This window comes from Bombina bombina, chromosome 5 (assembly GCF_027579735.1).
Source record: "Bombina bombina isolate aBomBom1 chromosome 5, aBomBom1.pri, whole genome shotgun sequence".
In the NCBI taxonomy this organism is placed as follows: Eukaryota; Metazoa; Chordata; class Amphibia; order Anura; family Bombinatoridae; genus Bombina; species Bombina bombina.
In genome coordinates, this window is record NC_069503.1 from 1,064,525,681 (window position 1) to 1,064,541,782 (window position 16,102).

The 16,102-nt window shown below is 39.7% G+C and overlaps 1 protein-coding gene across 2 annotated transcripts in view; it reads right to left on the minus strand.

Moving 5' to 3' along the window:
- TMEM65 (transmembrane protein 65) overlaps nt 1-16,102 on the minus strand; it is a 302,373-nt gene that overhangs the window by 12,456 nt on the left and 273,815 nt on the right. For both annotated transcript variants that reach the window (XM_053715338.1, XM_053715339.1), the window contains one exon: nt 2,415-2,520. In XM_053715338.1, coding sequence (XP_053571313.1) covers nt 2,415-2,520 — 106 coding nt within the window. The remainder of the gene's footprint in view (nt 1-2,414; nt 2,521-16,102) is intronic.

Below are 16,102 nucleotides of genomic sequence, written 5' to 3' on the forward strand. Positions count from 1 at the left end.
GAAGGAATTATACTGTTCAAATCTGAGATTTCACCCTCAGAGGCTACCAACGAATTCTCCTCATCAAACCTATGAGGAAGAGCAACCTGCGTAGCAGTAGGTGGAACAGAAACCTTACTATCTGAATCTCTAATATTCTTGTTGCTATTTACCATTAGCATAGGGAAGGCAGATAATGCCGCAGAGATTGCAGAAGATATCGGAGCAAAAAAAATAAAATAAAAAAAAAAATCTGCGAGCAAATAAGCTCCTCTAGGAGACTGAGAGGAAAACGCAGGGCACTGTATGTGACACTATAAGGCTGGAGACATTTAAGGAGAAAACTGTGGCATTGCCTAATAGCATCATCCTAAAAGACATTGGGCTCACAGGCAACTCTTTTGTCTCTATCTCAAGAGATTCAGCGAAGCAAGAACACACATAATTGCATATTAAAAACAATTATGTAGTATCCAAGAACTAAACAGAATTATTTGCAAAAGAAAAACTGAAATTAAATTATATATACAAAATGTTAATATGTTATAAAAATAATACAACCAAAACTGACACTTTAAAATTAAACAGTTATGTTAAGTGATTCTAGAACTTAAAACATCCTAGCCTATATCCCCCATCTTGGATGGTTACCAATATACTACAGTGGCAATAGCATACACAGTATAGTGAAAACTAAAAGCAAAGATTTTAATATTTTATTATTAAAATAGTACAAACAAAACTGTCACTTTAAAATTAAACAGTTATCTTAAGCGATTCTAGAACTTAAAAGATCCTAGTCTGCTAGTGAAAACTAAAAGCAGAGATTTGGAATAAAAAAAATTCAGTTTACAATAACACCTCCCTTAAACTTATGTTTGGGGAAAGACTGTCCCTTTAAGGTTGGCGAAACAAGCCTTAGCAGTTACCGGTCTAGAACACTTTGCCAACAGCATTTTTTTCTCTCACAGAGACAAGCTAAGTCAATAACCCGGTAGACTTTCCTTCTATTGGAGTTCCGTTCTCAGACTGAGAAAACGGAATCAGGAGGGGTCACATGACTCAGCGAAGGAGGCGGGAACACGGCAGCAGTATGAGAATGAAGCACGAAAATTACTAACATCGCGCTTCATTCTCCCAGCCGAAACAAGCCACCAGCAAGGACTCTAGCCTATCGGAGTTTCGAACAAATGGGCATAGAGAATAAAAATAACAAATAGATGCTTAATATCTGAAACGTTTGCATGCAAAGACAAAATAATAAAAAAATAGGTGAATTAACCCCTTAGGTGCCTCAAAAACACATGAGCCCAAAATCAGGGGATCTCCCTAGTCTCTTGTCACCACAAAGTGCCTGCATCCTGCCTAAAATATCCTTTGAAAGGATATGTATGTCCCAAAAAAAAGTTGCAGAGAGTTAACCCCTTTAGTGCTAGTCTCCCAGTCCCAGAAGACAAAAAGGCACTTACCTGCAGTCTAGCCGTCTGGCAGGAGGACAGCCTACCCGGTATGAGAGTAAGCCACTCCTCACAGGGACTTGTAGAAAAAAGAAAGATCAGAGCAAACCTACTCTGGCTTTCTGTGTTAGGGCAGCAAACATGTTAAGAAAACGCTGCAAGGCAAATCTTACAAGTTCCTAAGTGCTTTAAAGCCACCACTGCCCTACTGAAGAGACTAACATGGAGTACGGCTAAACCCAATCTTGAGAGGAAAGGTCAGAGTAAACCTCCTTCTGGCTTTCAAAATAATAAAATCTTGATTGAAGTGAAATAAATCCACTTCACCTCCTCCATGAACAGAGGCAAAGAGAATGACCGGGGGTTATGGGTAAGGGAAGTGACATATAACCGCTTTGCTGTGGTGCTCTTTGCCTCCTCCTGCTGGTCAGGAGTGATATTCCCACTAGTAATCGATGATGCCGTAGACTCACCATATCTTAGGAAAGAAATGAACTACTAGAGTGGGCAACAAATAAATAAATATAGCAGTGTTACATTTGGATACTGCACTTCCACTTTGTACACAAATTTGAACGCACACAATTTTTAAGGTGATATTACAGAAAATTGGACAAAATAAATATTATCTATCTCAAATTGTTTAATCGCAGCGGGAAGTGTGTATTACAATTTTAAACAAATTTGTCATGCTTTGACTAGAAAACATTATTAAAATGAAAAGAAAAAAAACAAAACAAAATCAAGCCCTGCAAGATATTTAGTGGTGGTTGTTTTTTTTTGTCTTTTTTAAGTCAAAACTTGACATAATTACTGTATGAGCTACTGAGCACAACAAATTGGGGAAAAAAAAAAACACAATTTGTTTTGCATACTGTTGTTTGTATACTATAACACTTTTTTTTTTATAAAACAATTAATGATCTTGTTTTGTTACTAAGGCATAAGTACAATAGTGACACAAAACATTGTACTTACAACGTGAGCACTGACACGTGTCTGCCACATATCCGCTTGTTTGGGAGTCAAATCTGGAATCGGTAGACCTAACCTTGAAGATATTGCTTCAACATAGCCTGCAAGTCTGAAAAAGAAATAATTGTGTTTAATACAAAGAAAGTGATATTTGAAGTCATCACCTGGTTTAAATCACACAGAAGTAATGTGGGTATTCTGGATTACTGTTTAATTTATTAAAGAATTTTTTTGTATACTTGTTGCATTAAAAAAGGAAAAAACATAATTTATGTAAGAACTTACCTGATAAATTCATTTCTTTCATATTAGCAAGAGTCCATGAGCTAGTGACGTATGGGATATACATTCCTACCAGGAGGGGCAAAGTTTCCCAAACCTCAAAATGCCTATAAATACACCCCTCACCACACCCACAAATCAGTTTAACGCATAGCCAAGAAGTGGGGTGATAAGACAAAAGTGCGAAAGCATAAAAAATAAGGAATTGGAATAATTGTGCTTTATACAAAAAAATCATAACCACCACAAAATAGGGTGGGCCTCATGGACTCTTGCTAATATGAAAGAAATGAATTTATCAGGTAAGTTCTTACATAAATTATGTTTTCTTTCATGTAATTAGCAAGAGTCCATGAGCTAGTGAAGTATGGGATAATGAATACCCAAGATGTGGATCTTCCACGCAAGAGTCACTAGAGAGGGAGGGATAAAATAAAGACAGCCAATTCCGCTGAAAATAATCCACACCCAAAATAAAGTTTAAATCTCATAATGAAAAAAACTGAAATTATAAGCAGAAGAATCAAACTGAAACAGCTGCCTGAAGTACTTTTCTACCAAAAACTGCTTCAGAAGAAGAAAACACATCAAAATGGTAGAATTTAGTAAAAGTATGCAAAAAAGACCAAGTTGCTGCTTTGCAAATCTGATCAACCGAAGCTTCATTCCTAAACGCCCAGGAAGTAGAAACTGACCTAGTAGAATGAGCTGTAATCCTTTGAGGCGGAGTTTTACCCGACTCGACATAAGCATGATGAATCAAAGTCTTTAACCAAGACGCCAAAGAAATGGCAGAGGCCTTCTGACCTTTCCTAGAACCGGAAAAGATAACAAATAGACTAGAAGTCTTTCGGAAATTTTTAGTAGCTTCAACATAATATTTCAAAGCTCTAACTACATCCAAAGAATGCAACGATCTTTCCTTAGAATTCTTAGGATTAGGACACAATGAAGGAACCACAATTTCTCTACTAATGTTGTTAGAATTCACAACCTTAGGTAAAAATTAAAAGAAGTTCGCAACACCGCCTTATCCTGATGAAAAATCAGAAAAGGAGACTCACAAGAAAGAGCAGATAAATCAGAAACTCTTCTAGCAGAAGAGATGGCCAAAAGAAACAAAACTTTCCAAGAAAGTAATTTAATGTCCAGCGAATGCATAGGTTCAAACGGAGGAGCTTGAAGAGCCCCCAGAACCAAATTCAAACTCCAAGGAGGAAAAATTGACTTAACAGGTTTTATACGAATTAAAACTTGTACAAAACAATGAAAATCAGGAAGACTAGCAATCTTTCTGTGAAAAAGAACAGAAAGAGCAGAGATTTGTCCTTTCAATGAACTTGCAGACAAACCTTTATCCAAACCATCCTGAAGAAACTGTAAAATTCTAGGAATTCTAAAAGAATGCCAAGAAAAATGATGAGAAAAACACCAAGAAATGTAAATCTTCCAGACTCGATAATATATCTTCCTAGATACAGATTTACGAGCCTGTAACATAGTATTAATCAGAGAGTCAGAGAAACCTCTATGACTGAGAATCAAGCGTTCAATCTCCATACCTTCAAATTTAAGGATTTGAGATCCTGATGGAAAAAAGGACCTTGTGATAGAAGGTCTGGTCTTAACGGAAGAGTCCACGGTTGGCAAGTGGCCATCCGGACAAGATCCGCATACCAAAACCTGTGAGGCCATGCTGGAGCCACCAGCAGAACAAACAAGCACTCCTTTAGAATCTTGGAAATTACTCTTGGAAGAAGAACTAGAGGCGGAAAGATATAGGCAGGATGATACTTCCAAGGAAGTGACAATGCATCCACTGCCTCCCCCTGAAAATCCCTGAATCTGGACAGATACCTGGGAAGCTTCTTGTTTAGATGAGAAGCCATCAGATCTATTTCTGGAAGTCCCCACATTTGAACAATCTGAAGAAATACCTCTGGGTGAAGAGACCATTCGCCCGGATGTAACGTTTGGCGACTGAGATAATCCGCTTCCCAATTGTCTATACCTGGGATATGAACCGCAGAAATTAGACAGGAGCTGGATTCCGCCCATACCAGAATTCGAGATACTTCTTTCATAGCCAGAGGACTGTGAGTCCCTCCTTGATGATTGACATATGCCACAGTTGTGACATTGTCCGTCTGAAAACAAATGAACGACTCTCTCTTTAGAAGAGGCCATGACTGAAGAGCTCTGAAAATTGCACGGAGTTCCAAAATATTGATTGGTAATCTCACCTCCTGAGATTCCCAAACCCCTTGTGCTGTCAGAGACCCCCCAAAAAGCTCCCCAACCTGTCAGACTTGCATCTGTTGAAATCACAGTCCAGGTTGGAAGAACAAAAAGAAGCCCCCTGAACTAAACGATGGTGGTCTGTCCACCACGTCAGAGAGTGTCGTACAATCGGTTTTAAAGATATTAATTGAGATATCTTTGTATAATCCCTGCACCACTGGTTCAGCATACAGAGCTGAAGAGGTCGCATGTGAAAACGAGCAAAGGGGACCGCGTCGAATGCAGCAGTCATAAGACCTAGAATTTCCATGCATAAGGCTACCGAAGGGAAAGATTGAGACTGAAGGTTTCGACAAGCTGAAACCAATTTCAGACGTCTCTTGTCTGTCAGAGACAGAGTCAAGAACACTGAATCTATCTGGAAACCTAAAAAGGTTACCCTTGTCTGAGGAATCAACAAACTTTTTGGTAAATTGATCCTCCAACCATGTTCTAGAAGAAACAACACTCATAAAAGACTGGAAAGGTTCTTTCTAGTGAAAATGAGCAAAGGGAATTGAATCCAATGCTGTGGCCATAAGACCTAAAACTTCTGTGCATATATAGCAACTGAAGGAAATAATAGAGACTAAAGGTACCGACAGACGGAACCCAATAGAATTATCCCTTGTCTGATAGAGACAAAGACAGTGACACAAACTATCTGGAAACCTAAAAAAGGTGACCCTTGTGTGAGGAATCAAGAGCTTTTGAAAAAAAGATCCTCTAATTATGTCCTGAAGAGCAAGTGAATCATATGAGATTCCGCATCCTCAGAAAATAATCTGAATGAAAACTGAAAACTGAAAATATGCATTTATTGTATCTAATGAAAACAAATAATGCTATCAATGACCATAAAAAGGCAAAATAGTTTGAATAAAACTCCAAACCCGGTTCCTAAAAAAGGAACTGGAAGAAATACCCCAGAAGATTCCAGGTCTGAGCAGCGCTTGAACCCCATGGGTGCCCAGCCATGCTTCAACAGTACCCAAAATATATAGGACAGAAACACACTTAAAGAAAGTGTTAGCCTTACTAGAATAAAATCAAAGAAATTTGGACAAAATAGAACCAAATAAATTTCAAAGAAGTCTTAACCTGCCCCTTACCAGCCAAGCTGGAATACGGCACGTACATCGCAATATTAGGGAGCTGATTTCGAACCCCAATTATAAACATGTTACTTGGGAAAGAACTCAGGAATCCGTTCCTTAATAAGAACAACCAAACTAGTATAAGCTTAAAGTTTTAGTCTTAGAACTCAATCTTGAAGCCCAGAGTAACAGTTAAGAATTGAATCCAATTATAAAACAAATAATTGATTATCTTAGAACAAAAGAAATATGGATTTTTTTTTTTTTTTTTTTTTTTAAATCACAAAATTCTTCTAGCTAAAATAGCTAAAGACATAGATTAACCCTCATTTGCGAAAATATTCAATAAAATGAAGACACAAATGAAATTATTAGCATGATAGTCCAGTTTAAAGGACCAGTCAATACAGTGGACTTGCATAATCAATAAATGCAAAACAACAAGACAAATGCAACAGCACCTAGTCTAGTAAATGTTGTCCCTTAACAATGCTAAAATAAATCATAATCTGATACTTGATCTTAAAGTAAACAGAAAAAATGAAGCAATTGCAATATCCAAATAAATCACAGGACCAAGAAAAGTACCTGAAACTAAATAATTTTCCATAAATAAGATACAACTATCTAAAGGAAAATAAATACTATTTTGCTATAGAAACAATAGCATAATTAGTAGAAGTAGAGATAGCCCCAATAAATTGCAGAACCCTCCAAATTGAATTTAACTGCTGGCAAAGAATATAGTTTAAAACCTTCGAAGAAGGAATAAAAGAAAATTCTCAGCCTATTCCATTCTCTAGAATGGGGAATTGGAAAGAAAACCTCTGAAAACACAGAAGAAATAAATAGGCAGAAATAGTGTCAGCTAGTCTTAAAGAACTAGTTACCTTAATATCCAAAATAATCAACACCTTTTCAACAAAGAACAAATGTACTTTAATAATAGAAAAATAATAAAAAAGTAGATTTGTTAGTGTCAATATCTGATGAAGAAAATTTCTGAAAGAGAAAAAACATCATCAGAGAAGGATAAATCAGTATGTTGTTGGTCATTTGAAACTTCAATAATATAAATCTTCTAAATATTTCTTGTACATAAGATGTAAGAATGGAAATATATAAAGCATAAATACTACTGGATTATGCATGTAAAAGTATATCATAATAACTTATTACAAACCATAGCTAAAGATAAACATTTATAACATTTAAAATAAATGAACTTAGCTTTGGTAGAACTGAAACTCAGTTAAGCGTTTATCCAGAAGTGGCTTCTGATTCAGCGTCAATCTGAGACATCTTGCAATATGTAATAGAAAAAACAACATATAAAGCAAAAATGATCAAATTCCTTAAATGACAGTTTCAGAAATGGGAAAAAAATGACAATGAACAAGCTTCTAGCAACCAGAAGCAATAAATAATGAGACTTAAATATTGTGGAGACAACAATGACGCTCGAATTTTTTAGCGCCAAAAAAGCCGCCCACATTATTTGGCACCTAAATGTTTTTGCCGCCAAAATGGCGCCACAACCGGTAACGCCGACATTTTTTGGCGCAAAAAACATAAAAAAAAATGACGCAACTTCCGGCGACACGTATGACGCCGGAAATGACAAGAAAATTTTTGCGCCAAGAAAGTCCGCGCCAAGAATGACGCAATAAAATGAAGCATTTTCAGCCCCCGCGAGCCTAACAGCCCACAGGAAAAAAAGTCAAATTTTAAGGTAAGAAAAATGATTTATTCATATGCATTATCCCAAATATGAAACCGACTGTCTGAAATAAGGAACGTTTAACATCCTGAATCAAGGCAAATAAATGTTTAAACACATATATTTAGAACTTTATAAAAAAGTGCCCAACCATAGCTTAGAGTGTCACAGAAAATAAGACTTACTTACCCCAGGACACTCATCTACATGTAGTAGAAAGCCAAACCAGTACTGAAACGAGAATCAGCAGAGGTAATGGTATATATAAGAGTATATCGTCGATCTGAAAAGGGAGGTAAGAGATGAATCTCTACGACCGATAACAGAGAACCTATGAAATAGACCCCGTAGAAGGAGATCATTGAATTCAATACTCTCTTCACATCCCTCTGACATTCACTGCACGCTGAGAGGAAAACCGGGCTCCAACCTGTTGCAGAGCGCATATCAACGTAGAATCTAGCACAAACTTACTTCACCACCTCCACAGGAGGCAAAGTTTGTAAAAACTGATTTGTGGGTGTGGTGAGGGGTGTATTTATAGGCATTTTGAGGTTTGGGAAACTTTGCCCCTCCTGGTAGGAATGTATATCCCATACGTCACTAGCTCATGGACTCTTGCTAATTACATGAAAGAAACAGAATTTATGTTTACCTGATAAATTACTTTCTCCAACGGTGTGTCCGGTCCACGGCGTCATCCTTACTTGTGGGATATTCTCTTCCCCAACAGGAAATGGCAAAGAGCCCAGCAAAGCTGGTCACATGATCCCTCCTAGGCTCCGCCTTCCCCAGTCATTCGACCGACGTAAAGGAGGAATATTTGCATAGGAGAAATCATAAGATACCGTGGTGACTGTAGTTAAAGAAAATAAATTATCAGACCTGATTAAAAAACCAGGGCGGGCCGTGGACCGGACACACCGTTGGAGAAAGTAATTTATCAGGTAAACATAAATTCTGTTTTCTCCAACATAGGTGTGTCCGGTCCACGGCGTCATCCTTACTTGTGGGAACCAATACCAAAGATTTAGGACACGGATGATGGGAGGGAGCAAATCAGGTCACCTAGATGGAAGGCACCACGGTTTGCAAAACCTTTCTCCCAAAAATAGCCTCAGAAGAAGCAAAAGTATCAAATTTGTAAAATTTGGTAAAAGTGTGCAGTGAAGACCAAGTCGCTGCCTTACATATCTGATCAACAGAAGCCTCGTTCTTAAAGGCCCATGTGGAAGCCACGGCCCTAGTGGAATGAGCTGTGATTCTTTCAGGAGGCTGCCGTCCGGCAGTCTCATAAGCCAATCTGATGATGCTTTTAAGCCAAAAAGATAGAGAGGTAGAAGTTGCTTTTTGACCTCTCCTTTTACCAGAATAAACAACAAACAAGGAAGATGTTTGTCTGAAATCCTTTGTAGCCTCTAAATAGAATTTTAGAGCACGAACTACATCCAAATTGTGTAACAAACGTTCCTTCTTTGAAACTGGATTCGGACACAAAGAAGGCACGACTATCTCCTGGTTAATGTTTTTGTTAGAAACAACGTTCGGAAGAAAACCAGGTTTAGTACGCAAAACCACCTTATCTGCATGGAACACCAGATAAGGAGGAGAACACTGCAGAGCAGATAACTCTGAAACTCTTCTAGCAGAAGAAATTGCAACCAAAAACAAAACTTTCCAAGATAATAACTTAATATCTACGGAATGTAAGGGTTCAAACGGAACCCCCTGAAGAACTGAAAGAACTAAATTGAGACTCCAAGGAGGAGTCAAAGGTTTGTAAACAGGCTTGATTCTAACCAGAGCCTGAACAAAAGCTTGAACATCTGGCACAGCCGCCAGCTTTTTGTGAAGTAAAACAGATAAAGCAGAAATCTGTCCCTTCAAAGAACTTGCAGATAATCCTTTCTCCAAACCTTCTTGAAGAAAGGATAGAATCTTAGGAATTTTTATCTTGTTCCATGGGAATCCTTTAGATTCACACCAACAGATATATTTTTTCCATATTTTATGGTAGATTTTTCTAGTTACAGGCTTTCTGGCCTGAACAAGAGTATCAATGACAGAATCTGAGAACCCTCGCTTTGATAAAATCAAGCGTTCAATCTCCAAGCAGTCAGTTGGAGTGAGGCCAGATTCGGATGTTCGAACGGACCTTGAACAAGAAGGTCCTGTCTCAAAGGTAGCTTCCATGGTGGAGCCGATGACATATTCACCAGGTCTGCATACCAAGTCCTGCGTGGCCACGCAGGAGCTATCAAGATCACCGATGCCCTCTCCTGATTGATCCTGGCTACCAGCCTGGGGATGAGAGGAAACGGTGGGAATACATAAGCTAGGTTGAAGGTCCAAGGTGCTACTAGTGCATCTACTAGAGTCGCCTTGGGATCCCTGGATCTGGACCCGTAGCAAGGAACCTTGAAGTTCTGACGAGAGGCCATCAGATCCATGTCTGGAATGCCCCACAATTGAGTAATTTGGGCAAAGATTTCCGGATGGAGTTCCCACTCCCCCGGATGAAATGTCTGACGACTCAGAAAATCCGCTTCCCAATTTTCCACTCCTGGGATGTGGATTGCAGACAAGTGGCAGGAGTGAGTCTCCGCCCATTGAATTATTTTGGTCACTTCTTCCATCGCCAGGGAACTCCTTGTTCCCCCTTGATGGTTGATATACGCAACAGTCGTCATGTTGTCTGATTGAAACCGTATGAATTTGGCCTTTGCTAGCTGAGGCCAAGCCTTGAGAGCATTGAATATCGCTCTCAGTTCCAGAATATTTATCGGGAGAAGAGATTCTTCCCGAGACCAAAGACCCTGAGCTTTCAGGAGTCCCCAGACCGCGCCCCAGCCCACCAGACTGGCGTCGGTCGTGACAATGACCCACTCTGGTCTGCGGAAGCTCATCCCCTGTGACAGGTTGTCCAGGGTCAGCCACCAACGGAGTGAATCTCTGGTCCTCTGATCTACTTGTATCGTCGGAGACAAGTCTGTATAATCCCCATTCCACTGACTGAGCATGCACAGTTGTAAAGGTCTCAGATGAATTTGCGCAAAAGGAACTATGTCCATTGCCGCGACCATCAAACCTATTACTTCCATGCACTGCGCTATGGAAGGAAGAGGAACAGAATGAAGTACTTGACAAGAGCTTAGAAGTTTTGATTTTCTGGCCTCTGTCAGAAAAATCCTCATTTCTAAGGAGTCTATTATTGTTCCCAAGAAGGGAACTCTTGTTGACGGAGATAGAGAACTTTTTTCTACGTTCACTTTCCACCCGTGAGATCTGAGAAAGGCCAGGACAATGTCCGTATGAGCCTTTGCTTGTGGTAGGGACGACGCTTGAATCAGTATGTCGTCCAAGTAAGGTACTACTGCAATGCCCCTTGGTCGTAGCACAGCTAGAAGGGACCCTAGTACCTTTGTGAAAATTCTTGGAGCAGTGGCTAATCCGAATGGAAGTGCCACAAACTGGTAATGCTTGTCCAGAAAGGCGAACCTTAGGAACCGATGATGTTCCTTGTGGATAGGAATATGTAGATACGCATCCTTTAAATCCACCGTGGTCATGAATTGACCTTCCTGGATGGAAGGAAGAATTGTCCGAATGGTTTCCATTTTGAACGATGGAACCTTGAGAAACTTGTTTAGGATCTTGAGATCTAAGATTGGTCTGAATGTTCCCTCTTTTTTGGGAACTATGAACAGATTGGAGTAGAATCCCATCCCTTGTTCTCCTAATGGAACAGGATGAATCACTCCCATTTTTAACAGGTCTTCTACACAATGTAAGAATGCCTGTCTTTTTATGTGGTCTGAAGACAATTGAGACCTGTGGAACCTCCCCCTTGGGGGAAGCCCCTTGAATTCCAGAAGATAACATTGGGAGACTATTTCTAGCGCCCAAGGATCCAGAACATCTCTTGCCCAAGCCTGAGCGAAGAGAGAAAGTCTGCCCCCCACCAGATCCGGTCCCGGATCGGGGGCCAACATCTCATGCTGTCTTGGTAGCAGTGGCAGGTTTCTTGGCCTGCTTACTCTTGTTCCAGCCTTGCATTGGCCTCCAGGCTGGCTTGGCTTGAGAAGTATTACCCTCTTGCTTAGAGGATGTAGCACTTGGGGCTGGTCCGTTTCTGCGAAAGGGACGAAAATTTGGTTTATTTTTAGCCTTGAAAGACCTATCCTGAGGAAGGGCGTGGCCCTTACCCCCAGTGATATCAGAAATAATCTCTTTCAAGTCAGGGCCAAACAGCGTTTTCCCCTTGAAAGGTATGTTAAGCAATTTGTTTTTGGAAGACGCATCCGCTGACCAAGATTTTAGCCAAAGCGCTCTGCGCGCCACAATAGCAAACCCTGAATTTTTCGCCGCTAATCTAGCCAATTGCAAAGTGGCGTCTAAAGTAAAAGAGTTAGCCAATTTGAGAGCATGAATTCTGTCCATAATCTCCTCATAAGAAGAATCTTTATTGAGCGACTTTTCTAGTTCATCGAACCAGAAACACGCTGCTGTAGTGACAGGAACCATGCATGAAATTGGTTGTAGAAGGTAACCTTGCTGAACAAACATCTTTTTAAGCAAACCCTCTAATTTTTTATCCATAGGATCTTTGAAAGCACAACTATCTTCTATAGGGATAGTAGTGCGTTTGTTTAGAGTAGAAACCGCCCCCTCGACCTTGGGGACTGTCTGCCATAAGTCCTTTCTGGGGTCGACCATAGGAAACAATTTCTTAAATATAGGAGGAGGGACAAAAGGTATGCCGGGCCTTTCCCATTCTTTGTTTACAATGTCCGCCACCCGCTTGGGTATAGGAAAAGCTTCGGGGGGCCCCGGGACCTCTAGGAACTTGTCCATCTTACATAATTTCTCTGGCATGACCAAATTCTCACAATCATCCAGAGTAGATAACAACTCCTTAAGCAGAGCGCGGAGATGTTCCAATTTAAATTTGAATGTAATCACATCAGGTTCAGCTTGTTGAGAAATTTTCCCTGAATCTGAAATTTCTCCCTCAGACAAAACCTCCCTGGCCCCCTCAGACTGGTGTAGGGGCACTTCAGAACCAATATCATCAGCGTCCTCATGCTCCTCAGTATTTTCTAAAACAGAGCAGTCGCGCTTTCGCTGATAAGTGGGCATTTTGGCTAAAATGTTTTTGATAGAATTATCCATTACAGCAGTTAATTGTTGCATAGTAAGGAGTATTGGCGCACTAGATGTACTAGGGGCCTCCTGTGTGGGCAAGACTGGCGTAGACGAAGGAGGGGATGATGCAGTACCATGTTTACTCCCCTCACTTGAGGAATCATCTTGGGCATCATTTTCTCTAAATTTAGTGTCACATAAATCACATCTATTTAAATGAGAAGGAACCTTGGCTTCCCCACATACAGAACATAGTCTATCTGATAGTTCAGACATGTTAAACAGGCATAAACTTGATAACAAAGTACAAAAAACGTTTTAAAATAAAACCGTTACTGTCACTTTAAATTTTAAACTGAACACACTTTATTACTGAAAATGTGAAAAAGTATGAAGGAATTGTTCAAAATTCACCAAAATTTCACCACAGTGTCTTAAAGCCTTAAAAGTATTGCACACCAAATTTGAAAGCTTTAACTCTTAAAATAACGGAACCGGAGCCGTTTTTATATTTAACCCCTATACAGTCCCTGGTATCTGCTTTTGCTGAGACCCAACCAAGCCCAAAGGGGAATACGATACCAAATGACGCCTTCGGTAAGCTTTTTCTATGTATCTGAGCTCCTCACACATGCATCTGCATGTCTTGCTTCCCAAAAACAACTGCGCAATAGAGGCGCGAAAATGAGGCTCTGCCTATGATTAGAGAAGGCCCCCAGTGAAAAAGGTGTCCAATACAATGCCTGCCGGTTATTTTACATAATTCCCAAGAATAAAATAACTCCTCAAAACTATGAAGTATCAAAAATGCTTATATATCAATCGTTTTAGCCCAGAAAAATGTCTACCAGTCTTTAAAGCCCTTGTGAAGCCCTTTATTCTCATTTAATAAAAATGGCTTACCGGATCCCATAGCGAAAATGACAGCTTCCAGCATTACCAAGTCTTATTAGAAATGTGTCATACCTCAAGCAGCAAAAGTCTGCTCACTGTTTCCCCCAACTGAAGTTAATTCCTCTCAACAGTCCTGTGTGGAAACAGCCATCGATTTTAGTAACGGTTGCTAAAATCATTTTCCTCTTACAAACAGAAATCTTCATCTCTTTTCTGTTTCAGAGTAAATAGTACATACCAGCACTATTTTAAAATAACAAACTCTTGATTGAAGAATAAAAACTACATTTAAACACCAAAAAACTCTAAGCCATCTCCGTGGAGATGTTGCCTGTACAACGGCAAAGAGAATGACTGGGGAAGGCGGAGCCTAGGAGGGATCATGTGACCAGCTTTGCTGGGCTCTTTGCCATTTCCTGTTGGGGAAGAGAATATCCCACAAGTAAGGATGACGCCGTGGACCGGACACACCTATGAAGGTTTATGCTAAAGGTTTAGACTTGTTCTTCTACAGACAAGTTCTGTAGAAACTGCTGCTATCCTATGACTGTAATTTTGCCTACTGGTGTAGGACATTCCAGGTTCATCTGGGCATGAATTGTAAATGCAGATAATGTTCTAATAAGTAATGATGTTAGCTTGATATACTGATCTGATAGTGTGGTTACTTGATCTGCCTGCTCTTGCTTTGGATGAAAATGATTCGGTTTCAGAAAATATCTTCAGTGCGCACTGTACTGCTCCCTTAAAATTATTCAACTTAGCTGCAATTTGGTGCTCAGGAAGTTTTTCAGCAATCAACTTTTATTATTATTATTCTTTATTTATAAAGCGCCAACAGATTCTGTAGCGCTGTTCATAGGTAACAAAGATAAAAGGACAGTACAATATGAGACACCAGAAAAAATTTACCAAACAAATTCAGGGGGAATTGGGAGCCCTGTTCCCGTGGGAACTTAAAATCTAAACTTATCCTTTAATTGCTTCACTAATCAAGGAACACTTGCAAGAGAATTGTTACCCTTTGAATGAAATATCTGGTGCCACAACAGTGACATTGAAAATGTATATTTAAATTGTGTGTGATGACAATATTCCTATTAATGGCAATATAATAAAGATTTAACAAAGATAAAAATAGTATTTGTCTTGGTTTTACGTAATGTGTTCTTGAAGAAGTAGTATTAATTGATTAACGTGTTTTACTACTTTTGAATGAACTAAAACCAGATGGGGATGGTTAGCTCCTACTTTTGGACCAAACTGAACATCTTTCTATATATTTATCCCATTTTCTCAAGTAACACATGGAGGCTTTGTTCTTGTTCACAGCCTTAAAGGGCCACTGTAAGTAAATATTTTCTATGCCTGTTACTAACTAACTACCCCAAATACGCTTTTTATCAATAGCATTTCATTAACATATCTCTACCGTATATCAGAAAACATAATTTATGCTTACCTGATAAATTCCTTTCTCCTGTAGTGTAGTCAGTCCACGGGTCATCATTACTTATGGGATATTAACTCCTCCCCAACAGGAAGTGCAAGAGGATCACCCAAGCAGAGCTGCTATATAGCTCCTCCCCTCTACGTCACACCCAGTCATTCGACCGAGAACCAAACGAGAAAGGAGAAACTATAGGGTGCAGTGGTGACTGGAGAATAATTTAAAATTTAGACCTGCCATAAAAAACAGGGCGGGCCGTGGACTGACTACACTACAGGAGAAAGGAATTTATCAGGTAAGCATAAATTATGTTTTCTCCTGTTAAGTGTAGTCAGTCCACGGGTCATCATTACTTATGGGATACCAATACCAAAGCTAAAGTACACGGATGACGGGAGGGACAGGCAGGATCTTTATACGGAAGGAACCACTGCCTGAAGAACCTTTCTCCCAAAAACAGCCTCCGAAGAAGCAAAAGTGTCAAATTTGTAAAATTTGGAAAAAGTATGAAGAGAAGACCAAGTCGCAGCCTTGCAAATCTGTTCAACAGAGGCCTCATTCTTAAAGGCCCAAGTGGAAGCCACAGCTCTAGTAGAATGAGCTGTAATTCTTTCAGGAGGCTGCTGTCCAGCAGTCTCATAGGCTAAACGTATTATGCTACGAAGCCAGGGAAGAAGTTGGACGAAAATCTTTAGTTGCCTGTAAATAAAATTTCAGGGCACGGACTACGTCCAGATTATGTAGAAGCCGTTCCTTCTTTGAAGAAGGGTTAGGGCACAATGATGGAACAACAATCTCTTGATTGATATTCTTGTTAGTAACT